The sequence below is a fragment of the Chelonoidis abingdonii genome, chromosome 10 (genome assembly GCF_003597395.2).
Source record: "Chelonoidis abingdonii isolate Lonesome George chromosome 10, CheloAbing_2.0, whole genome shotgun sequence".
Classification (NCBI taxonomy): Eukaryota; Metazoa; Chordata; order Testudines; family Testudinidae; genus Chelonoidis; species Chelonoidis abingdonii.
The window spans coordinates 38,964,053-38,990,249 of NC_133778.1; the positions used below are offsets into that span (position 1 = coordinate 38,964,053).

Sequence of the window (26,197 nt, forward strand, 5' to 3'; positions counted from 1 at the left end):
GTATATGTCCTGAGGCAAGGACACAACTTCTTTGTGCTTGAGTTTCCTCATGTTTAAAACCCAATAGTGATTACCTACTTCACCGAATTTAATTCTTACTAATTTCACTGGTCTACAATTTTTGAGAAGTCGTCTGCTTCAGAGATAAAATGTGGTATTTATTATGTATTTTGATGTGCTGAATTCAAATATGACAATTAAAACAACTGATTGGCTACTGTTTCTAAGATATTTAAGTTTTTACATTTTATGTCTATGTATATTGTGTAGATAGTAGAGTTTTAATCATAAATTGTAAACCTAGGTCTTTTCATGTGTTTATGGTTGCTTTACATGATAATATTTCACCTGTCCTGTTTATGTAACACTTTAAAAATCAGCAAAAGGGTTATATAAATAAAATTTATTATGAAACAAAAGGCAAAAAACTATTATGTACATAGTTTAGTCCTATTCAGTGTCTACTCGGCGCTTCTTGGCTTGTCTCTTGTATTCATTAAATGGAGCATCTCTTGTCACTGTCCAGCAATAGTCTGCAAGCATTGATGGGCTCCATTTGCCCTGATAGCGTTTCTCCATTGTTGCAATGTCCTGGTGAAATCGCTCGCCGTGCTCGTCGCTCACTGCTCCGCAGTTCGGTGGAAAAAAATCTAGATGAGAGTGCAAAAAATGTATCTTTAGTGACATGTTGCAACCAAGGCTTTTGTATGCCTTGAGGAGGTTTTCCACCAACAACCTGTAGTTGTCTGCCTTGTTGTTTCCGAGAAAATTTATTGCCACTAACTGGAAGGCTTTCCATGCCGTCTTTTCCTTGCCACGCAGTGCATGGTCAAATGCATCATCTCGAAGAAGTTCACGAATCTGAGGACCAACAAAGACACCTTCCTTTATCTTAGCTTCACTTAACCTTGGAAATTTTCCACGGAGGTACTTGAAAGCTGCTTGTGTTTTGTCAACGGCCTTGACAAAGTTCTTCATCAGACCCAGCTTGATGTGTAAGGGTGGTAACAAAATCTTCCTTGATTCAACAAGTGGTGGATGCTGAACACTTTTCCTCCCAGGCTCCAATGACTGTCGGAGTGGCCAATCTTTCTTGATGTAGTGGGAATCTCTTGCACGACTATCCCATTCGCAGAGAAAACAGCAGTACTTTGTGTATCCAGTCTGCAGACCAAGCAAGAGAGCAACAACCTTCAAATCGCCACAAAGCTGCCACTGATGTTGGTCATAGTTTATGCACCTCAAAAGTTGTTTCATGTTGTCATAGGTTTCCTTCATATGGACTGCATGACCAACTGGAATTGATGGCAAAACATTGCCATTATGCAGCAAAACAGCTTTAAGACTCGTCTTCGATGAATCAATGAACAGTCTCCACTCATCTGGATCGTGAACGATGTTGAGGGCTGCCATCACACCATCGATGTTGTTGCAGGCTACAAGATCACCTTCCATGAAGAAGAATGGGACAAGATCCTTTTGACGGTCACGGAACATGGAAACCCTAACATCACCTGCCAGGAGATTCCACTGCTGTAGTCTGGAGCCCAACAGCTAGACTAGAGCCAATCAACAATTTTAAGCATCATTTTCATTCTCAGTGACCCAGAATTAGTAAAGTTTGACTACATTTGTTTCAGAAGCATTTTGGCTGTAGAGCAGTGTTTTTTATTCTAATGGCGTTTTAGCTTGCCACAAGTACTATGGATTTCTAATGCTTCTGCCTTTTGCCTATTATGTGTTTATGACTGAATTAATACTTAAGAGGCAGAGCCATGCTGGTGAAGGAGTCGGGGTTCACCACCTGAGCAGCAGCGGATGGAGGTGTGCTGGCTAGGCACAACAAGAATACAAATAATAATAAAGGCATAATGAATACTTTAAGTAACACAGAGAAAAGAAGTAAGAGCTGACCCTGGCTACACTTTTAAAAGGTGTAACCTGCACTCTCCCCAGCTTAATCATCCTGTACAGGGAGTGGACCCTGATGTCGCACATCCCCTGTCTAGATGCCTTTCTGGATCATTCACCACAACCGGCCGTGCTAACTAGCCCCTTCGTCCTCCACTGGAGGACTTGGAGCTAGCCCCTGGCTGCCACCTGAGCAGGTGCACTGGGAGAAGAAAAAAGGAGAGGCAGGGCCAGATGCTACCACATTTTGCCCATTGAGAGAGCTTTTGTTATGCATGAGAAATGCAGTTCTCATCTTGTAAAAACTTAACACAATGCTTCTACATTTGATTTGATTGCATTTACTTGTTCATTAATATAATTGATGTGTGTGGCTTGCCTTAAGTTTTCACAGGCTCCATGCTAATTAACTGTTGACATTTACTCACATTACATATCATTAGTGTTACTGAGCTAGAGAAATTCATTCATGAAACTGAAAAAGGTTTAGCTAACACAGTGAAAGGAGGAGGCTACCCCATTCCGGTTGAATACTGGGGCATCTGATGGCTATACAGGATTGGCAGTCCATATTACAACATTTTCAAACCTTTAAAATCAACTGCTGAGCTACTCAGAAGCTATGGACAGCAGCTGCTGAAACAGATCTATACAGAAGTGGAGGTAAGGACGCTGCGTAACACACACAACACTTTTTGTCATACTTGTTCAGAACTTTTTGTTGTTTTCTTCCATTGTTAGCCTAATTTTGAGAGAGATTAAACTTGGATCTGTTTTTTTTTAAAAATCAAACAATGGATCATAGGTCAAAATCTGCCGTCCTTTGTCACAATCTGTGCAAAACTTCCTCTTACTTCAATGGGTTGGTATGTATGGAGGAGAGGGGGAAGATTCACTCCAGTGAGGATTTCCAGGATTTTGCCCTATGTTCTTTAACTTTCTTCATCATTTTAACAGTGACCTGCTTTCCAATAGTGTTATCAGTGTATTCCAAGGATAAAGTTCAATGAAAAGGTCTGTGGGTGGGTAGGTGGCGTGGAATAGCTACCCAAAACAGTTATAAATTAATGGTTCACTAAAGAATTAATGTATCTATTTAAAGGTGCTTGTATTATTAACAACGCCTCAAGTTACAGAAACGGAAAAGATTTTGAAAATGTAATGTGTTTTCAACCATTTATGCTTTTGTTTCCCTTCTGCATTTCACTCTGCTGGAATAATTAAACTAGACTAGGTAGTTCATGAATAGTTTGAAGGCTAGAAAGGGACCATTAGATCATCTGACCTCCAGTATATCCCAGCCCATAGGCTTTCACCCTGTTATCCCTGTATTGTAAATTCTCAAAATGGAGAGAGGTAACTAGTGGTGTTCCCCAAGGGTCAGTCTTAGGACCAATTCTATTCAATTTATTCAGAAATGATCTGGAGAAAGGGGTAAACAGTGAGGTGGCAAAGTTTGCAGATGATAGCAAACTACTCAAGATAGTTAAGACCAAAGCAGATTGTGAAGAACTTCAAAAAGATCTCACAAAACTAAGTGATGATTGGGCCAAAAAATTGCAAAATTGGAATTTTAACTGTGGGATAAATGTAAATGTTACATATCGTCTATAAGGTCATGGAAAAAATAACCCCAACTATAATACAATGTATTGATGAAAAGGGGGCTAATTAGTAGCTACAGCGAGTCAAGGGAAAAAGATCTTGGTGTCCAGTCGTAGAGATAGTTTCTCTGAAAGAAGCCATGCAGTGTGCAGAGGCGGTCAAAAAAAAAGCAAAACAAGATGTTAGGAACAATTAAAAAAAGGGGATAGAGATAAGACTTGAGAATATTATTATTGCCTTATATAAATCCATGATACGCCCAATCTTGAATACTGAGTACAGATTTGATCTCCTCACCTCAAAAAAGATATCTAGCACTTAGAAAAGTTCAGAAAAGGAAACTAAAAAATGATTAGGGCTTGGAGATGGTTCCCATATTGAGGAAAGATTAAAGAGGCTAGGCCTCTTTAGCTTGGAAAGAGGAGACTAAGGGGTATGATAGATGTATTAAAATCATGAGTGATGTGGAGAAAGTGGATAAGGAAAAGTTATTTACTTATTCCCATTAATACAGACATAGGGTCACCAAATGAAATTAACTAGGTGCAGGTTTTAAAACTAAATAAAGGAAGTTCTTTCTTCACACAGGCATAGTCAACATGTTGGAACTCTTCCCTGAGGAGGTTGTGAAGGTGGGGACTTAACATGTTAAAAGGGAACTGGATTAAATTCATTGGTGGGCTAAGTCCATAAATGGCTATTTAGCCAGGAAGGTTTAAAGATTGGTTCCCTAGCCTTCTGTTCATCAGAGGATGGAGATGGATGGTAGGAGAGAGATCACTTGATCATTGCTTGTTAGTTTCACTCCCTCTGGGGCACCTGGCATTGGCCACTGTCAGTAGACAGATACTGGGCTAGATGGACCTTTGGTCTGACCCAGTACGGCCGTTCTTATGTTCTTAATGTTCTTATGAGACCATTCCTTTTCAAGTTCTAGCTCTTGTGTAGTCAGATAGTACTACTGCGTCTCCATTTCCAGGGCTGCAGGAGAAATTTTACATTAAAAAGCCATTGGAATTTTTTTGTAAAAGCTGTGGGACACTGCAGCCTCTATTGGTTGTATGGGTGCATGGTCAGTAAAGTCAAAGCTCTGCCCCCCAATGCGTCAGCAAGCACAGCTAAGTCTTCCCAAAGTTTGCTGCAGCTATAGTGCTGGTGCAGATTAGTTTCCTCTCTGGACCTAAGGGGGAACCAGGAGTCCCAATCTGGTCAGCTCCTGGGGCAGCACAACTACACAGTGAGAGATTTACTCGGAGATTGTAAAATGATGCTCTTGGCCTTAGTGGGCATGCTGTGAACAGGGTGGGAATCTCTTCACTGTCGGGGCTGGGAGGAAGGAATTCTTCCCTCCTTGACTCCCTCAGTCATTAAGGCAGCGGAACTACTCTGAAATCCCTCTGGCTATCATGGTAGCCCTGGTATCTGGTGTGCTCCCCATCACAGACTGTAAAATCCATAGTGGATCTACTTAGTCACCAGCCCTGCCAACAACCTCTTGTACACTGTGGAGCAGTCAGGAAAGAACAATTCACAGCTAAAACTTCTGGACAGACCAAGGCTGCCGTGTTTGACTGTGAACTTCCCAAAGTTTAGAAATGTTTGGCTTTGGGGTCATTTCTAGTAAAAACCCAGGGACTGAAAGAGACCCAAATCCAGACAGAAGACTAGAAAGAATAGGATATCCCACCATGATCTGGCGGTGACAACTCAATATGACCCATAATGTTGTTGCTTTTAAATAAATGAATTTCATCACCCTTTTGGAGTTTATTTCTGTTTTTATTTCCACCAATAAGATGATCTTATTGTCAGCCTCAGGAGCGTGATCCAAAGCCCATTGCAGTCAATAAGAGTCTTTCCACTGACTTCAGTGGACTTTGAATCAGGCTTCTAATAAGTTAGAATAAAACCACCACAACAAATAGATTATTGTGTTTTATGGAATTTTATTTATTCATGTAATAACAATAATCACTAGAGCTGATAGGGAAATTAAGATTTAAAACAATTTTGATTGAAAAAATAAAAAAGAAAAGAGATATATCTAGCTTTTTGTCTCCCCCACCACATGTTCTGATTATCTCTAATAATTACTCCAAGTAATGCACTGAAATTATTACGTGTAACGATAGTGTAGTCAGTATAAAGTCATACTTCACATGTGCTGAAGAGTTTTAAAGTTCAGTATCTTAATTGTTCTGTAGTATGTTTATCAAAATAACAATCAGTTATTTCAAACTGAACACAAACTTTTGTGGTATTTATGCAATTTTTGAGTTGCAAAAATGTAGAGAAATACTTGAAAATTTTAATTTCCATTTTTGTTTTTATATTTAGGTTTTAGTTAAATATTGATAAATAGGGAAAACATTTAAAAAATGTTCCAAGGCTAAGAAGTTGTGTGTTAATTTCATCTCAATGTTAATTTTTATGATAAAACACCTAGAACTCAATTTCAAAGGGGTTTCAACTATGCTGTGGTTTTTGCAATGGGAAGTTTTCTGTGCACAACTGTTGGATTGGGCCCTGATCTTGCAAAGATGAAGTTTTGCAGGATCAGGACATTACTTGTTTGTATATGCAAATTGAGTAAGTTATCTCATTTGCATGAACAAATATTTGTTTGAACACACACATGCAGAAAGTGTGCATAAATGGTCTGATTTTATGTGTTCTAATTGGAAGGCCGCTATTGAAAAGGTGGGCCATAATGTGTAATATAGGGGTTTGTTAAAAAAGTTTTGTGTATCAAAAGTTATATCAGTGTGAATGTCATGATTATAATATTAGATTAGGTGTTTTACAAGTTAGAACATTCTCTGTGAAACTGGAACCTTGCTTTCATCCTCATTTTTCAAAAGATCAAAGCTCTGTGCATGAAACTTTTTTTTTTTGTTTGTTTCACCTCCCTCCCCTCCCCAGGCACAATTTCCAGGAAATTTGTTGATCTGTGCTGGGTATGAGAGACCTTTCAAACTGATTGCTTTACTTTTCAATTCTAATCTTTCAGGCAGTCTAAATACTTGTTGGAAAACATGGTTTTACTATGGAAATGTGTTCTTTAATGTGCAATTTATAGACAGATTTCTTTGTGTCCTTATTTATGGATGTATTGTCAATGGATTGCTTGTGTTTATTAAGCTTGTAGCCCAGGTAAATGTCAAACCTTGCATCGAATAAGAAGCAGAAACTCATTTTTTAGCAATACAACTCTGGAAAGGCAATGCTGTCTAGTTACAGTAAAGAGCTGGTAATATGGGGTTCAAGCCAAGGTTGCTCTCGAGCATTGTCTGTGCTACCAAAAAAAAACCCCCAACAAAAAACAACAAATTGCTTTTGTGTAGCTGCCTTTAACCTGCAAGGGTTGACCATATGTAATGAAACAGTGCTAAACATATCTCATCCTTCAGTACACTTACAGCTTATCTATGTTCAGCATTGCTTCAGCTGCACCTGTTTGCTGATACCTGTTGTCAGCAACAGGTATTTTCTGTAGTGAAGATAAGGTTTGGGGATCCATGGAACTCAGGCTACAAGAAAAATTGAGAACACGTAAATCCTTGCAGAAACACAGCTGAGTTTCTGGATATGGGAGGGCCAAATTCTGAAAGCACTTTCTATTGGATGTAGTGCTTACTACTGGGAGTTCATGGGAATTACAGTAACATCCGATACCAAGGGTTTGTAGTTTTGCACTCTAAAGTATATAAACCAAATAAGTAAAAATCTGTTTGTTAGTCTTTAAAACCAACCTAATTAATAGTGTGTTGTTGCAAAATTGATGTGTTTGGTACTGCTGAAGTTTATAACCATATTCTAACTAGAAAATCCAGAATATTGTAAATATACTTCATTTTTGCCATAATTATGTTTTGGAAATTACCATGAGTGATGAATCCATGGTTGGTACTAAATAAGAAGTTGAAGAGTGAATGATCCAAAGTCAGCTAGAAAAAAGAAAAGGGGGTGGGGAGTGTGTGTGTGTGTGTGTGGGGAGGGTTATTTGAGGTACAAACTGACAAACAATATCTGTTTGTAATGTGGTTAGGAATTACCTCAAGAGTGGAAGCACCTTAAAAAAGATTGCTTTCACTGTAAAGCATGAAGTGGCACCTCTGCAGTCCAATGAAGTATCTGTTATCAGAAGAAAATGTTTACTTTTTTGAGGTGAAACCAGTTCTGTGCTCTGAACCAAATGATTTTTCGTTTTTTGTTCTGATAACAAGCTGGTGGTAAGCTTCACTGAACTGAGAAATTGTAAACTGTTAGAAAAGGCTGTCTAAAGATAACAATTCAATGTTTCTTGGTAATGTATTCTGGATGAATCTGATAATTTAAAGCCCACTTCACCAAAATGGGAGTGACGCTTGCGTCCTCTTTATCTTCAGTTATGTCTAATCTGTTTCTAATTCAAACGTGGTGCTGCTGTTGTCAGATCAAATATAGATTTTAAATGTTTTATGCTTCTCCACTGGGAATGTTTTAAATGTATGCGGGCTGTCTGTCAGGGCTGTACAGGCTGAATCTAATAAAATTTTAGGTAAATTTAAAGGAAATAAAAGTGTACTTAAAAATGAAATGATTCATGATTCATGAGATGGAACATATTTAATGAATGGCAGCTAAGGAAAAGTTATGGGATAGTCTCCATGGATCACCTACTTAACCTCTAAGGAGCCCTACTTCAGTAAATACATTGTATCTTTCATGTTAAACAGCATGAGTTTAGCAATAGGTTTAAATATGAAAAGTCCTATTTAGGTTTTGCATATGGATAAGGTAAAATTATCCATTGCTTTTATAAATTACTATGACACTTCCATCACTGTAAACAGTCTGGAAAACATAGTGGCAGCCTGCAGTCAGTATACAGCATACATTAACATTTATTGATGTATATAGCTCATTCTTTCAAGCACCCTAGTGCTTTATAGTGTAATAATAAATAATATGGCACAGAAATGGGCTTATCATTTAAAAACAGACCTTTTTAAACAAAGGGATTTACTTAAGTATATGTGACCAGGAAGGTCTGTCCCCAAGACCTGTGGGAGAAACACTGTCTTGAAGAAGATTCCCAAATCTTTTTTCTGAACTTGACAATCAGTAAATTACGGTGACATGAATTTCTTCCTTGAAATACTGTAGTCTGTAGATTTGGAGAGGGAGAGTCTAGTTTCAGTCTTTTAAAATGTTGCTATTGAAGTATGTTCCTGATTTTTTAAAATAAATTTTAATTGCAAGGTTGTTTGTGATATAAAGCCTAAAAGTGGACATTATCATATCAGCATCTGCCCCCGCCTCCAACTGGTTTGTTACTCCAGGGTTGCCTTGGAGAACTGGGCTTCAGGTCTTGATTTATTTTTTCCTTTGGGGTGAGGGGGAAAGCATTTGTTTAACCTCACCCCTTCCAAGCTCCTGGGCCAAATTCTGGTTCAAAGTAGGTAAGAAGCATGTATCTGCTTATAATGGGGCAGAGTGGCAGACTGTGACTGGCCCTTGCAGAGAAACTGAGAGTTGGGAGGGATAATACCTCTTGTATACTCAGTGCAAGTGTCAGTCACAATTACCATCTCTGCACTTGAAGGGAACAACTCTGACTGTAAAAGTAGCCTCTGGAGTTGGTGGGTACTGACTCAGCTGCATGACAGAGATGAAACACTTTGTGTCCATGACCTGTGTCATGTGGCTGGGATCTGGAAATAAATATCCATCTCTTACTGGTACTCTTGAGCATTACACTTTTGTTAGACCCTCTGTATATTGCTATAGGTGCATCTCTTGCCAAAGAGATGAGGAAATGGTGAGTCTCTGTCCTCTTTTTCCCTCTTCATGTTTGTGTGGAGCACACCCAGTACAGTGGGGAGAGCATCTACCCCCTCCCCATAATGTTTCTCCAACTGGCAGGCGCTGAATATATTGGAAAAATGACTCCTTTTTCTGATGAAACACCTCAGTGTGATGTTCTGATCTTCCCTTTTACTCTGGGATAAGATGTAGGTCACTTTCCCATCCCCACCAGTTGGTGTGTCTTCATGACACCTGCTCATGACATAGAAAGGTAGACAGATGGAGCAGAATTCTGGGCAAACCAATCTAGAGTCTTTTGAAAAGTATATGCAAAGCATTAGTCCATTGTTGGTAAGATGTTCTAAAATTGCATCCTTAAAGACAATGCAAAACTGGAGGCTGAGTTGAAAAGTCTTCAGCAAACTTGCAGACATTTTTGAAGTAAGCATGCCAGAATATAAACAGCTGAAACAATCCATGCCGATGTCATTCTACTGAAGTCTGTGTGGGACATGGGGTTTTTGTACAGGTAAGGCCTCATCTCTGCAGTTGTGTTCATAATGGGAAACACAGGCACTAATCTTAATTTTTACTTCCTGCTTCACTTAACAAAAGAAGAGAGAGAACTTCATGATGAGAGTTGTGGCTTGATTTAGTTGGAATTAGGAGCCCTTTAGACAATTTTCTTAAGAATTAATAAACAAACCCTTAAAAATTAATCCCATTTTATTTCTATTTAGTTCCATGTGGTCACTGCATGTTTTTTAAGACCATTTTTCTCATTTGAATAATGGTATATTTTTGAATGAACATGCAATCAAAAATGATTAAAAACAGATGCTGGAGAAATAAATCAATATGCTGTTTGATCTGTTTTGAACCTGACGTTTAGAAAAAGAGGGATTCTATACTTCTCAGTAATGAACATTCAGGAAGGAATTAAAAGAGAAGTTTTTATTTCCTTCTGTCTTTGCTTCACGTCTGTACTGTGTATGAGTATGTACACACATAATAATTAAATGAAAGAGTAAGGGGATCTGCCTTAAGGGCAAAGCCCTCACATAGTCTGATACAATTATCACCTTGCTTGTTCTTGCTATGGTGAGATGCAGGCATAGCTGTGTGAAGAAAGAATGTGCAGTGACTGACTTCAGCTTCCAGCACCTCTCCTTCATTTTCATGAAGACTCAAAGATGCTGACTCCTAAAAACTGATCTCTCAGGGTAGCAATAGTAATGTTATGAGGGAGACTCTGATTGTGTTTGTCTGTTTGTCAAACTGTCTAGAGTGGCTCATGACTGAGTGCGCCTACCTCAGGGCAGACTGTCAAAGAATGGGGCACAAACTGCAAACTAGTTGTACGTTCTATAATTAGATTTCACCAACCCAGTAACAAATGTGAACTCCTAAATTACTATAACAGTCTTAACACAGTGTCCCCTGGGCACTTTGGTCTATCTTGCCACACTGGAAAGCTTGTCTCTGTGATAAATGGTACCTTGCACCAAAAATCACAATAATATTCAGGTTACTCTAGTCACTTACCCTCGGTCAACTGTACTTCAGATCTCAAACCAAAGACAACGTTTGTGCCAATCATATAATAATCTAAAGATTTATTAGCTAGCAAAAATAAATGAGTTATATACAAGGTTAAAGCAGATCAACATACACACAAATTAGTAGGACCCTACCAAGTTCATGGCCATGAAAAATGCATCACAGACCGTGAAATCAGGTCTTTTGTGTGCTTTTAGTCTATACTATACAGATTTCATGGGAGAGACGAGAGTTTCTCAAATTGGGGGTCCTGACCCAAAAGGGAGTTGTAGGGGGGTCGCAAGGTTATTTTAGGGGGGTCACGGTATTGTCATTCTTTCTTCTGAGCTGCCTTTGGAGCTGTGTGGCCAGAGAGCAGCGACTGTTGGCCAGGCACCCAGATCTGAAGGCAAAGCCCCATCAGCAGCAGCACAGAAGTAAGGGGGGCAATACCGTACCATACTATGACACCTCTACTTCTGCACTGCTGCCTTCAGAGCTGGGCGTACAGAGAGTGGCGGCTGCTGACAGAGGGTCCAGCACTGTAGGCAGAACTGCAGATGTAAGTGGCTCTACCTTCAGAGCTGGACTCCGGGCCAACAGCTGCTGCTATCCGGCCGTCCAGTTCTGAAGACAGTGCTGCCACCAGCAGCAGAGCAGAAATAAGAGTAGCAGCCATGTTTACTCTAATTGTTTACATCCATGTGTGGAATGAATTTTGTTATGTGCACCAATATGGAGGTGATGTGTGGCAGAGGTGGAGTTGAGCGGTTCAGAGTGTGGGAGGGGGCTCAGGGCTGAGGCAGTGGGTGGGGGTGGGGGGATGAGGACTCCAGCTGGGGGTGCAGGCTCTGGGGTGGGGCTGGGGATGAGGGGTTTGGGTTGCAGGCTTCCCTGGGGATGCACAGGGGAGAGAGGACACCTTCAAGCCCTCTCTCACCATAGCAGCCTGGGGCCAGGGGAGAGGTGCCTTTCCCCAGCTGTGGCAGCTCCAGGGTTGGGGCTGCGGGAGAGGGACCTCTCGCTGCCTGCGCGGTACTTGATAGCGTGCTGTATGGTCGCATAGCTTAATGGGAACTTAGGATAGCAGTACTACAACCCCTTCTACAAAAGCCTTGCAACCACCTCCTCCAGACCCTACAATTACAACACCCTGAAATTTCAGATTGGAATAACTGAAAGCATGACATTTATGATCAAATTGAACCGTAGATTTGGTAGGGCCCTACAAATGAGTTACAGCCTTAGGTTTCAAAAGATAACAGAAACTTCTGTAATAAGCAAACTCCGTATGTTCTTTAGGGCTAACCCAAGCTAAACAGCTGGGGACCCCATACTTATGCTTAGACATCTTTGCCCCTCAGTCTTCATGCAGCCCAGGGATAACAATTTATCCTTAGCATGCATTTTATTCCCTTTCCCCAGTGTTCAAGCTGTAATGGGACAAGGGCTTGTGCACGTATCCTCTTCAGGGGTGTGGGAGAAGCAATCAACAGAGTCTTTTGTCAGCAATGGCTTGGCTGATGTCTGTAGGCCCTTTTTTTTTGTAGGGGGGGCGATAATACCTCTTGTGGAAAACTAGTATTTCACATGTAATGGTTCTCCCCTGACTCTGGGAGATTTACAGTCTTAGTGAATGTTTTTATAGTTACAGAGCAAACATTTAAACATTACCTTATAACATGGACTACAGATGTTGTGAGTAGTCTTCATGAAATGATTTTAGGATGCTGCATGTATTAAGTTCAAACACACTCTTATAACATCTAATATCTATTTTAACAATACTAACACTTGGATGAGCCAGAATGGTTTCAAGCTGTGCATTTGTCACTGTTCAGTGAGGCCTGGAGACTTGGCATGAGCTGGCACCGGGTCTGCCAGCATCACACTGTTCCTTTTCTCTAATCGATTTATTCTTTCTGACAAGAGTGGGAATGCTGAATAGGAAAAAGCATGTCTTTTCCTCATGTAGAAGCAGCTACTACTTCAGGAGCCTGATCCTTCAGCCACAGGATACAACTAACTCCCTTTTGAATGCAATGAGAATGACTCATACCCTGTGATTGGAGAATAGGACCCAGATGACTACGTAGTGGTGTGATGGGGTCCAGACAGAAAAGAACCATATTGGTAAGCTTCGTTGAGCTGATTCGGATTATACTGGCCCTAGTCTTCCCAAGGTTGTGCTCTGTCTAGTCCTATATAGCTTTAACACTGGTTGCGGTATGGGGCTTTCCCTCAAACTATATCAGTCTTAACTGTAGAAGAGCTGCTACTCTGCTAGATGGGCTATGCAAGGGCCAGGGCAGTAACTCAGAGGAGTGCAGGGATATGCCTGGAGTGCACATTTCCCCAAATAGAAGAGGTTAGAGTAGGTCATAACCCTGCTCCCTCTCCCCCAACACATGCGCCAGTGAAGCAAGCCTGTGGCGTCGGCTGCGTCATCTGGAAGGACTGTGCAACTTGTGCAATTTCTCTGTGCAGGAGGGGAGTGGCATGAGCCCTAATCCTTCCTTGAGCTCCCCGTGAAATGGTGCACACCTAATCCAGGGTGTCCTCGTCTAACCCAAAATAGCTAAACGGTTTAGAGATGGATCCCACCAGACCTGGGCTCTTTACATCCCCAAACCATGGGACAGTTCAGATCCAGATCTGAACTCTCTGGCTTGGTGCTCTTCCTGCTACAACCCACGTTACAGCTTCTCCTCTTCTCAAAAAAGCTAGATACATGCACCTGGCTGAATTCTGCAGAGATTAATAACCTCTGCAATCCCACTAATTTCCAGGGCTAATTTTTTTAAAGGACTCTAAGGCTGTGCCGTTACTAAATAAAACATCTGTTCTTAACTCAAGTTAGCTCAGTTGAGGTAAAAATCCCAGTAGACACATGGCAGTTTACGGTTTTCACATGTTAGCAGGCTGAGTTAAAGACTAAGCTTCCCCCATAATCCGTAGCCCCACCTGCTAACTCATGTGAAAACTACAATTTGCCTTGTCTTTTCTAGGATAGTAAACTTAGCTCACTTGAATTAAGAACACACCTTTTTCTTAGTTAAGACGAGTCTAAATGTGCTTGCATAGTTATTGAACACTATCAATAGTAGCTCTGTGGAAGGAGGGGTAGCTCAGTGGTTTGAGCATTGGCCTGCTAAACCCAGGGTTGTGAGTTCAATCCTTGAGGGGGCCATTTAGGGCAAAAATCTCTCTGGGGATTGGTCCTGCTTTGAGCAGGGTGTTGGACTGGATGACCTCCTGAGGTCCCTTCCAACCCTGATAGTCTATGATCATTTCTATACTGACGATAGAATCCAAAACCTGTTTGCACCCCATATGCACACACAGTGAGGGTTTTATGAATGTATAGTTTGTGTACATTTATTTGTATGCACCTGTGTAGAGTGAGCAAAAATTGCCCATGCAAAGCTGTGCATGTGCAAATTCTACAGCCTAAAATAACTGGTTTTGTAAGTAAAACCCAAGAAATGAAATAACATAAATGAAACCCAAAGAAAAACTTTTTGTATAATTCCTGACGTAAAATAGCAGTTGTTGTTTCCATCATAAATAGTCTTTCAAGATATAATGCTCTCTGACATCTGTGACTCAAGGCCAGGCAAACTGAAAGTTTTGCACTGTTCTCTACCTGCAGACACACATTTTGGCCCCTCTAATTTCTCCTTCTCTTTGGAACACAGGATTTGCTGTTTAGGAATACACCAATGGTCCATCTTCAGTGTTCTGTGTCCAGCAAGTAAGCCTACAGCTGGTACTTCACAGAAAGACAAAAATTAAAACACTTACCCACCTGGATAATGTACCAAGAATAGATTTGGTTTCATGAATAGAAAGAGCAAGAATGTATTCAAAACCAGTTAAACTCTTGTTTCCATAATAACTTTTTGCCCTACATGTCTTGTCTAATTCAAATAGCTCTTAAAAACTCACCTCTGCAGCTCTACCTGCAAAAATTAGTCTAATTAAAAGAAACCCTTTGGTCCACCAAGACATATATACAATATGCTTAAACAGAGTAATTGTGTGTTCACACTTCCGTAATCTGTTTCCTTCTTTCTACTCCTCCTTACTGGCATATGCTATAGCTTAATTTGTCTATCATGTTTATCAATTAGATTGGAAGGCAGGGACCTCTCTACTCTGTTTTCTCTGAAGTACCTAGCACTCTTCTGGGCACTATAAAATAATGGTCTAATAGAATGTTTGGCTACTTTAATAGTTTTCCAGCAAAAGTAACACAGCATTTTGACTGTGATCAAACTTTATATATTTGCATTAGAAAATACTTCAAAATCGGTGAATTGCATAGGCTTAGTCTTCACAGTCTCTCCCATCTCCATTATCTTTATGCATTACTGATCTCCACAGGAAGTTTAGGGAACATTTAGAGTGTGAAAAGGGATGAGGGTTGGTACATAAAGTATTATTCCTTGTTCAGAGAAGCAACGTGTACCTGAATGTGTTCCATATCTTCTGCCATTTTCACCTATGAGGCTAGGCTGCTCTTCATATGAGGGTTTTGCTTTCTCTAGGATTATCTGCTTTGTGCTCCTCACTCACAATATCAAGCCAAGAGGCATTGTTGAGTGGGACGCTGACACTCTCCATTGAATCTGATTGGAACAGGCTCCAGTCTTGCTACAGTGCCGCCAACTTAAAGTGTATGACCTGGTAAGACCACACATAACATTGAGCTGCTGGATTTTTCCAGGTGGGAGCAATAATGTTGATCAAGCAAACTGGTCCATGAAGATAATATTACCACTGCTAATAATACTTAGCTCATTTGTATGGCACTTTTCATCTGGAGATTTCAAACCAGTTTACAAAGAAAGGGGTCATTATCCCAATATTACAGATGGGGCGGAGGGGGGGGGGAGACACAGAGATAGATGTCTTGCTCCAGGTTACCCAGTAGGCAAAAGCCAGGGCTGGGGTGTAAAAGACTAGACAGGATTAAGTCTAATGGATGTGTGATTAGCACATAAAGAATCAGGTTTGATTCCTAAGTGTGTAGTCTCACTCCTTGAGTTGACAGGAACTGGGACTATTATGGAGGCATTGGAATAACTAGTAAGTATGGAGCACTGGATATATAGAGGATTCTGGACATACTGTATACCAGATGTATAAGGCAGCATGAAGCAATTAAGCAAGTGAACATTTTTTCTAAGGCAATATATTGTTTGGCAAGTTAGCCATTTCAAGTGGTCAAGGTAAAGTACTGTAAAAATACAAGATACTAAAAACAGTGATACGGGTGAAGAGGGAACTTGGAAATATGCAGTTCAGGTTTTATTCAAATATATTGGACCTTTGGACTTAATTCTGAACTAGTCTAAGAAGCAATTATGGATGATCCCATCTGTGAACTGTACACTATTACGAGTGAAGAGTTCAAACTTGGTTTAACTTACCTTGCACAATAAGCACTACTAGTTCATTACCATAACCCTAGTTCAGATGAAAATGCAGCAGTGGTGTCTGCATTAGCGGCATCTGCATGAATAAGCAATGAAGAGCATTGAGAAGAAAAAGCTTCATACAGTACTGTATGCTCTTTTGGTGTCATACTGCCTGGCTGATTTTGAGCCTTTTTGGTACTTGATAGTGAGTGATTTTATCATTGCAATGGTATTCCCAGGCACTGCTAGAGTTTGGGGCATGTCAGTTTCTCCATTTTGAACCAATGTAAATAGTGCTGAGGGCTGTAAAGTGTCAGGAAGGACGCAAATTATTTTGAACAATTTCTTGAGAACCAGTGTAATCACTCTGAACTTAGAGAAGTTCAAAAACCAAACCCATGTTGTTATGGAATCGGACAGATAATGTTTCCCACTGGGACTGGCTTTCTTAATGTATCTGTTGAAGTTGTTAGGCTCTCTTGTTTTCCTCCGTGTCCTGTAACATGCATTCTTCTAGCCAGGGGAGATGACGCTTTGAAACTCACCAACATCACAGGAGGAATAACCTTTGCAGCGCTCCAATTCTGAAGGACAAGAACTATGAAATATATGATTGGCAATGTCGGAGCAGAGCCCTGTAGATCTCTGTAGTGTACTGCTAGGTCACTGACCTGGCTCCCAACTTTACATTTATCCTCAGTTAGGAGAGACCCTGTCAGTGATTCCGAGGAACCTCCTTTTCTCCTGCTTTACATCTTCAGCAATCAAGGCCATACACCATCCCCTGGATGTCCAGCAATGGAAAAAACTGATTCCAGTGCCCATCACCACTGCTCTGTAATAAGGTAGAGTTGGTGTTGTAGAGTAACGTCAAACAGACCCTTTCCTGCTTCCCACCTCCTGATGAAACTGCATTCTGCAGGCATAGGGAGCAAGAGATCCTCCTGACTTTTGGGGAGGGGGCAAACCAAACTGGTTCATACCTCAGACCTTGCTTGAAACTGAGCCCAAATCTTTTTTAAGCTTGGTTCTCAAATTTTGATTGTTTTCTATAACATTCACATATAATCATAACCCTATTGCTATTTTGACAGCAGAAAGTGAGAATTGCAGCCTTCGTATACCGAAGCTGTTAAAACTCATTGGTTTTGGTTTGTGTAGATTTGCACCTCTTGATTTTTACTTTGAGTTTTGAATTCAAACTACTTCTTAATTGCAAAGCAAAATTCAGCCCAAGTCTCAAACTTTCAGGAAGATCTCCAAATGCAAACCACCAATTTACATGTGGTTTCACCCAAAATCATAAATCAGTTAAGACTCACTTAAAACTTGGTCCAGGTTTTCCAGCAGTAAATCCTGACAGTAATCCTGGATAGGAACACACTGACTGAGCTCTGTTGGGAGGAGGCAACCAGGACACCGTCAAAAGATTTTTAGATTAGCATCTGACGCTGTGCGTTCTTATCTGACCCAAGCCTCCAAACATTTTGCAGCTTGCCCATTATGAGCCATAACTATACCCTTGATTGTTGTTGTTATAAAACCAAAAAAACAGTAGATTCCCAGCTGGCATGTAAATTGGCATAGCTTCCTGGAGGCTGTTGGCAGTAGCAGAGGATGTGGCCCTTATTGAGCAAGTGCTAAGCTGTGATGTTGATAAAGAATGTTTCTGAAGAAACCATTATAGTCAATCATGTCAAGAATCCATACAAGGAGTGCTTAAGTAGGCCTTGATAAAATGGAGAGCATCAGCTCTAAGCCTGGAATTGTTATGGTCTATTGTGTTAATAATCTGCATGCTAAGAAGTAAAATTCCTAGGCCATGACAAAACAGATAAAGATTCAGAGCCATTATGGCCTATTATGTCAATAAGACATTTGTTTGAGTCCCTAAGTATTTATTTGCATTATACTGTAGATTGCAATGGACCCTGAGGAGCTGTTATACTCTCTTGTGTGGTTTGAATCTTAAGAAGTCCTTTTGGTACACATTGATAGGTAGATTTTCTATGGCATTGTCCACAAAGGGGAAATTGACTGGCATAGCTATTCCAGAGAAACTATTACACTATAATTCCACATAATGTAGCTATTCCAGAATAATGTCCTGGTGTGGATTTTATTCTGGAATAATTACCCCACTTTAGAGTAGAGTAATTATGCTGGAATAAAGTAACTTTTAATTTTGAATAGTGTCCACCTGGGGAGTTATTCCAGAATAGCTATAGTGGAACATTAATTCTGGAAGAGCTATGCTGGTCAATTTTCCCATGTAGACAAGCCGTTAAATGTTTCTAGCAAGAGCTTTCCTTTTTGTCAGAGTGTGGTTAAATAAGAAAATCCATGAAAATACCTAAACTCTACGTTTAATTAGATTAATGTTTAATCTTAAACAAGGAAATCAGAGTTCAGAGAACATCCATAATTCTCCTTAGATCCCTCTATTTCAGGCTTCTCCAAACTGGGTAATACAAGAGCATCGTACAGAACGTGCTGTAGTAAGTAGGCACAGCGTAGTGTGAAATGAGTATTAACCTCTTATCGTCAGCTATGTAGATGTGTTAAACTTTTACCTTAATTTTTTTTAAAGCTTTAAAGCTATTGGGCCAAATTCAGCCTTAATATGAATGGAATAACTTTTTTGACCACCATGGACTTACGCTTGCTTACATCCAGGGCCGGCTCCAGGCTTTTTGCCTCCCGAAGCAATGGGGGATGGGGAAAGCCGCAATCTTTGGTACCTCGGCGGCAGCTCCACCGTGCCGCTTTCTTCTTCGGCGACATTTCCGTGACAGGTTCTTCGCTCCGAGAGGGACTGAGGGACCTGCTGCCGAATTGCCACCGAAGAGCCTGAAATGCTGCCCCTTCCCCTTGGCTGCCCCAAGCACCTGCTTGCTGGGCTGGTGCCTGGGACCGGCCCTCGGCTGGTGCAACCATTTAGGTGACCGCGGGTGCTAGGATTTGGGGGGCGCCATTTTCTTCGGCAGCGACCGTGGTGGCCGGATCTTCAGCTGCCCCGGTCGCTGCCAGCATTTAGGGGATGCCTCAAGGCATTTAGGGGGTTGCTGCAAGGAGGGCGCCTCAGGATGGAGGGAGGGAACTGCCACGGGTGTGTGGGGGACTCCTCAGGGCGAGGGGAGGGCACAAGGTGGAAGTTTCGCTTAGGGCCCGAACCATCCTTGCACCGGCCCTAAATTCATTAGTATTGAATTTTGGTTCATTCTCTTCTGAAATGTAGGCAGTGTTCTCTTTCTATAACACACAGAATATTCTAGCACACAGAATCAAGAATATAAATCCTCAAATTATATTTCAGCATGATTAGGTTTTAAATTTTAAAAAACTATTTTGTTGCATTTGCTCATTATACATATTTGTACAGAAATCTGCTGAAGAGTTGGAAACCCTGTGTTTCATCTTCAGCTGCTGCAGTCTATGTTTATAGCCAATAGTATGTTGTGGTGCTGTTTGTTTATTCTTATTTTTTACCCAAGTATTAAAGACTGGATGAAAACTCCATGGAAACAAATATATGTTGAGCAAATGGACAGGTAGCTAAGAAGATTTGCAAAGGGGATCATTTCCCCAATTACTAGATTGTGTTACTACTTGAAATAATCTCTCGCATTCTGAGGGCCCTATTTTGTACCAGTAGCTAGCTCAACAGTGGTCCTTAAGGGGGAATTTTTGAAAGCAGTTAAGAAATTTAGGAGTAAGAGTCCCAATGACTTTCCATGAGATTTGTGATTCTAAAACCATTAGGTACTTCTGAAAATCTCCTCATATTTTGTATAGATTATCAGTAATACTACGTAGACATCATAGCAGACAAGCTCCAAGATACGTATGCTCCACAAGAGCAAAACATGGGAACCTTGCAAAATTCTGTATACCAATTCCTTGGGGCACATTGAGGGAATAAAATATCATTAGTTTTTTTTATTATACTGATAAGTGCAAATGAATAGAGTATGTCTAGTTTGGTTTTACATGTTTCGTTTGCAAGGGATGTCATGAATGAAGACACCAAGTTAGCTCTTCAGCTGCGCAGAGTGGAAGATGAAGTAAAAATACTGTGGATGAATCAGTGACAGAAATGTTTATAGAGAACATGGCTGTAGTCAGTGCTGTACAATAATAATTCACTTATGAAAAGATAGATGACAAACTGAGCTTCTCTGATGTTTCAGGTTTTAGAGTTGTAGCCATGTTAGTCTGTATCAGCAAAAACAACGAAGAGTACTTGTGGCAAATTTGTTAGTCTCTAAGGTGCCACAAGTACTCCTTAGAGACTGATGCTTCACAGGCTTTTGTGGAGATTAATCTGATCTAGTGTGTCATGGACATTTCATATGAACAGTATTGTAGCACAGGCACTCCTTTGGTGTAAGCTGATGAAAACCTCAAAGGAATTTTTGCTGAAATAATTGTTTTAAGCAAATAGCACAATGTTCATAGAAAAATCTCTCTATCTTAGGTACTCATTGCTATAACATCTGGGCACCTCAAAATCTTTAATGTATTTATCCTCACAATAGCCCAGTGATGTAGGGAGATACTATTATCCTCATTTTACACATGTTGAACAGGGACACAAAGAGACTAAGTTACTAATCCAGGGATCAGCAGCCTTTGGCACACAGCTCGCCAAGGAAAGCACCCTGGTGGGCTGGGCTGGTTTGTTTACCTGCAACATCTGCAGGTTCAGCTGATTGCAGCTCCCACTGTCCGCCATCCCAGGACAATGGGGGCGGCAGGAAGCAGCGCGAGCTGAGGGATATGCCAAAGGTTACTGATCCCTGGACTATCCCAAAGTCACACAGCATGTGGCTGACCAGGAAATTGAACCTGGGTCTCCTAAGTCCTAGGTAGGGTTCCTAACCACTGGACCATCCTTCCTCTGAAAACAAGTGCTGAATTTGAAATCATAAGTATTTTAGCTCCAAGTGTTGTTCATCCAAACAAGGAACAGTCTCATAGCATTTGATCTTTTTATACAATCAAAATATTTGAATTTAAAATATTGAATATTTGCCAAGGAACTTCTCCTGAAAAAAGTACAGAGCAAGAAATTTCTGCAAAAGTTAATAAGTGAATAATTTCAAATCATGTAAATCCACCTGAGAAAAATGTGGTCAATTTGGAGATCATTCACAAAATGTGTCATGTTTTTTAATTATTTGCAAGGCTTGCATAGAGCTCCATGCACAGTGCAGGAAGGAAGGAATGCCTATTTCTGATTTTAAATTCTGACTTTTGTGCGTGCTTTGTCATATCATTTAACTTCACTCTACTTCAGTTTCCCCATTTGCAAAATGGAGTTAATAATTACCTACTTCCCAGGTCTGTTGAAAGGATTCGTTCATTATTTAATTGCTTGTGAAGTACTTTGAAGATGTATAGAACTGTAAGGTAATGAAAATTCTTCGCAATTTTATAATATCGTCTATCTGAAGAACTCAAAATGTGTTATAAACATTATGGTCACACAGAAAGTTTGTGGCAGAGACAAAGAAGAATCAAGACTTCCTGACTGCTAGACTAGTTTATGGGCCATAATAACAATCCTCCCTTTTGAGGTGTTATTACTAATAAGTAACAATATAGCCCCTATATTCGTTGCCTTATGCACATGTGTTTATGACTTATGCTTTGTAAGAAATCCTTAGACGACTATTTGGAGGGCAAGAGATCAGCTTTCCAAGATTGTATTTTGTGTCTGCAGTGGATTTAGTGGAAAGTTTCTGAAGGAACTGATCCATCGCAGGCAAACTTTTCATTCTTCATTATTTTGTTCTTCTACTGCTATTGGTGTCCACATGAAAATTACTCTAGCTGCAATTTTTTAATGCATATCAACAGATTACCAGACGTTTGCTGAAGCTTTTTGACACTGTTGGTGACCTTAAATTTGATGAGAATGTGGAAATACAAATGGCAGTGGGAATGTACAGTACAGAAGAGGAGTTTGTGCACTTTTCAAAGGCCTGGGTCTGAGAAGGGCAGGTAAGATAATTGGGTGGCGTACTACTCACTTAGTATTATTGTGACACGTAATGCAGTGAAGCAAATTATTTTAGAAGATGTAAGGGCTCCATCCAGACTTCATTCTGCTGCTTTTAGGGGGAGAAACCGCAGAAGGAAGGGTGAATAAACCGGCTCCATCTGCCTGGCCAGGGTAGTTGGTGCTTGTTTGCCACCTGCCCTGAGGGTTACTAAACCATTTAGCAGTGAGGAAGAATTTACAAGAAAGGGGGTGTCTTCTGGTCTTCCTGCCCTTTGCTAATTAGACAGGGCATGGTAAAAAAAAGTGTTCTTGAGTGCTTTTCCTTCCCCCTGTTTCTGAGGGCTGAGCTGCACCTCACGCTAAATAACCAAAGGTTATTGCATTATATTTCACAATAATACTAAACGTGTAGTATGCCAAAGGTTACTTACTTCTAATTATCACATAATTAGAACAGATTCAGTTACTTTGGTGTATGGAGACTTATGTCTAAATAAGAGCATGGATGTGCAGACTTGCACTGAAATAACTAAATTAGTTTAGGAAGCCAACTTAGTTTGATCGGCACAAGTGGACAAGCCTTGAATGGTTTAGTCATCCCAAAGCAACTGGAACATTTAAGAGTCTGAGCTGCAGATTAAAGTATTGAGAGCAGAAGTTGGGGCTGGGCTGATTCTATCTAATCTATCTAAAAAATAACAAAACATTTCTCCATCAGCAAAGGGGGTTTCACCAAAAATTTCTGCAGGAAAATATTGATTTTTTTTTTTTTTGGCTGAAATTTCTGTCAGGAAAATCAAACATTTTATTTTGGGTCAATATTAATCTCTGCCTAAGCCACCACTGTGCCTAATGGAGGTTGTTGTTTCTTCTGCTCCCCATTCTCCCCTATGGGTCCCCCTTCCTGGTTGGACTATATTTCTCACAATGCACTGTGCTCTCTCCCTGTGGTTGAATGGCTGTGATACATCATGGGAGTTCCAACCAGAGAGACATAACAGTGAATCATCAGAGATGTAGGCTAGCCAGTGAACAAGGTCCATAAGAAAGAGTTGGGGCACGAGAGACCTGAAACTACAGTTCTCATAAAGCACAGCAGCAGCTCAGGCAGATGCAGAGATTAATGTCAATCTGAAACTAAATGTTTTGATTTTTCTGATGTTGAAATTTTTGGAACTTTCTGTTTTATAATTTTTTTAATCTATCCATCTCTCCATCCCAGCATCCTCTATCTAGCTTTTTGGTCCCCTTTCAGGTAGAAATCAGATGAAATATTAGAATTTCCTGTGAGATGAAAATTTCCATTTGTTAATCAGCCCTAATTCGGGGTGTGAAAAGAGAACGAGAACTTAAAAGTAAGAAGGTAGACCTGACCCTGTTCTTTCCCTGATGAAAGGGTATTATTTTCTTTGGGAGATGCTGATCCTTGATTCCTGCTAACTTCCTTTCTTCCCTATTTCCTCTCCCCCCTAGTGCTCTCAATTGTCTGATCTTCAGGCTCAATTTAAGAGATTCCAAGGGGAAACCAACCAAAGTCCTACCCTCATTTGCCTCCTGTGCTTTCATACCTGTCTCAGCAAGATCAATCACATTGAAATCTCTCAGGCTTTTAGCTGAATATGTGCAGTTTAAAAGAAAAAGTGGAAAGGCTGAATTTTACATTTTCCCACTGTTTTTGTTTTTCACAGCAAATGGTTAATTTTATGTTTACATTGAAATCCCCACTGGCTGAGAAAATAATACAGCCTTATCCATTAGTAACTGTAGGTGAGTCAGCTACAGTGTCAGCTTTCCCAGGTTGTTCAACTAGTGATTTTGACCTTGATGTGAATGGATCACTCACTCGAGTGATGAGAGTTAATTTAGTCTTCATAATAGCCCAGAGTTCAACCTTTTCAGAGCAGAGATTGTTTCAGTGAGGCCAAATTATATGCAATCGTTGAGTAATATGAACAGTGATCCACTGCTGTTGCCTATGGATACAGTCCACCAAAATCATTTTCTTAATAATGGTAGGGATTATAAGGAGCTGAACTTGGTACTATACATTGTAAAGTGTGTGAGATGTACCCACATGTGCAGAAAGGGTAAGGGAAAATTAAATTGAAGAAATATATTTTTTGGTTAGTTCTGTGGACATTCCTCTCCCTTGTGGGATGGGTTGCCAAGGTGTAGCTTGAGCTCCTGTGAAAATTCTGCCTCTCATATTCATGAGCCCCCCTATAGCTTCATTGTAAACCAGAGGAATGTAGTTGCTGTTGGATATTGTAGAGGAAGAAATCATCTCTCAGCTATCTAGGGCTAATTCCACTGTGGGTTTTGAATATCAGGACTGTAAGTTTCTGGACTTGTAAGTCAACAGGAGGTTTTACAGGGTGAGTGGATTTATTCCTAAACTTCAAGCCTAGAAGTCACAAATGGACAGTTATAGCCAGGACTGTGTCTAGTAGGGTTGGATGCAATCTTCTGGCCAGTCACAGATGGAAGTGAGCATTGTGTCTATTTGGGCCGGACGCCTTGTTTTATGCTGGAAAATAGACATGAAGAGGTGTCCAGAAGACAGGTGCTTAGAACATGATAAATCACACCTCTAGCATGTTAAGGAAAACCAGCATTCTGCCTAACAGAAATGTTGTTTGAGGTGTTTGGAAGAAACAGTGTACAAAATCATGAAAGGTGTGGGCATACCATGGATTTATGTAGTGGCATGATATTTTCTGTCTTATTTTCTATCCCTTTCTTAATGATTCCTAACATTCTGTTAGCTTTTCTAACTGCTGTTGCATATTGAGCAGATGTAGCACCATATGAAGACAAGCCATGAAACCAGTGGGTATTTGATTATCCTGCCCAAGTGGCTTTGATGGGCAGTCAGATCTAGTGAGCTGCTGATGTTGGAATTACCTTTGAGCTTCTTGAAGAGGGAGTTTGAAACTGCTCTGAAAAATTACAGTCACAAACAGGTGCGTGAAAGTGATATGAAAGTATAGAAAGTAAGATTATTAATAGTAATTTGACACTGTCCCCCATAGTATCTGAAGGCTTTACAAGGTTTAAGTTTAAACTTTCACAATCTTAGTTAGGAGGACATATGCCCTGATGATAGACATCTTGTGCTGATCTGATTCCTTGGAATAAATTAGAGCAGACTGAAGATTGCACTAGTCTATGCCATCTACCTATAGCCCTCAGGAGTTACAAAAGGCAGGGATTTCTGGGGAATCTGAGCCATACCCTCTGTCCCCAGGCCACATCTCTTACAGCAGCAGGTAAGGGGATGTGGGGGAGTGTCACAGGAGGTGTGGTGGGTCTACACAACCCTGAGATTCCCTTGTACAAAGCAAATCCTCCAGTGACCAGATCAGCCTGCTTCTCACCATTCGCCTGGCTCAAAGCAGACTTACGGTTAGAGAATCAGGGCAAAACGTGTAATTTTTTTTATGGTGGCTGTGACAAAAATAATTCATATTAATTTCCAAAATAGTCATATTACTGTACATATGCTATATGTTAGATGTTAAACACCTAATAACTTAACCACATGGCACACTGGTGATGTAATAGTGCAAATGAAACTGAAAACCAGTGTTCATTTTGAAATGAAGTAATGGCCACTGGCTACAAAGTGTATTTTTGTTACTAAAGAAGCAAATTAAAATGGTAAGAAAACAATACCATTATTAGTTTGCAAAAGTTATTTGCTTTGATTAAAGACACCAATAAATGCGTCTTGGTACCAGAACGGTTCCATTTAACATTTGACATATAATAGGTTTTCTTTCCCCTCACAGTGTAATATCTCCATTGAAATATAATTATTTTGCAGATTGCTCAACTGAATGCCCTTATAAACATGCTGTTAGGGAACTCACTCCGGTGATGGTCACAGCATCATGACAATATGCACAATTGATATACATTC

At 40.4% G+C, this 26,197-nt stretch overlaps 1 protein-coding gene across 1 annotated transcript in view; it reads left to right on the forward strand.

Moving 5' to 3' along the window:
* Positions 1-26,197, forward strand: part of LOC142047371 (uncharacterized) — a 75,894-nt gene that overhangs the window by 32,237 nt on the left and 17,460 nt on the right. Inside the window, exon 6 of the mRNA XM_075069827.1 lies at positions 22,131-22,216. Within this exon, the coding sequence (XP_074925928.1) occupies positions 22,131-22,216 (86 nt within the window). The remainder of the gene's footprint in view (positions 1-22,130; positions 22,217-26,197) is intronic.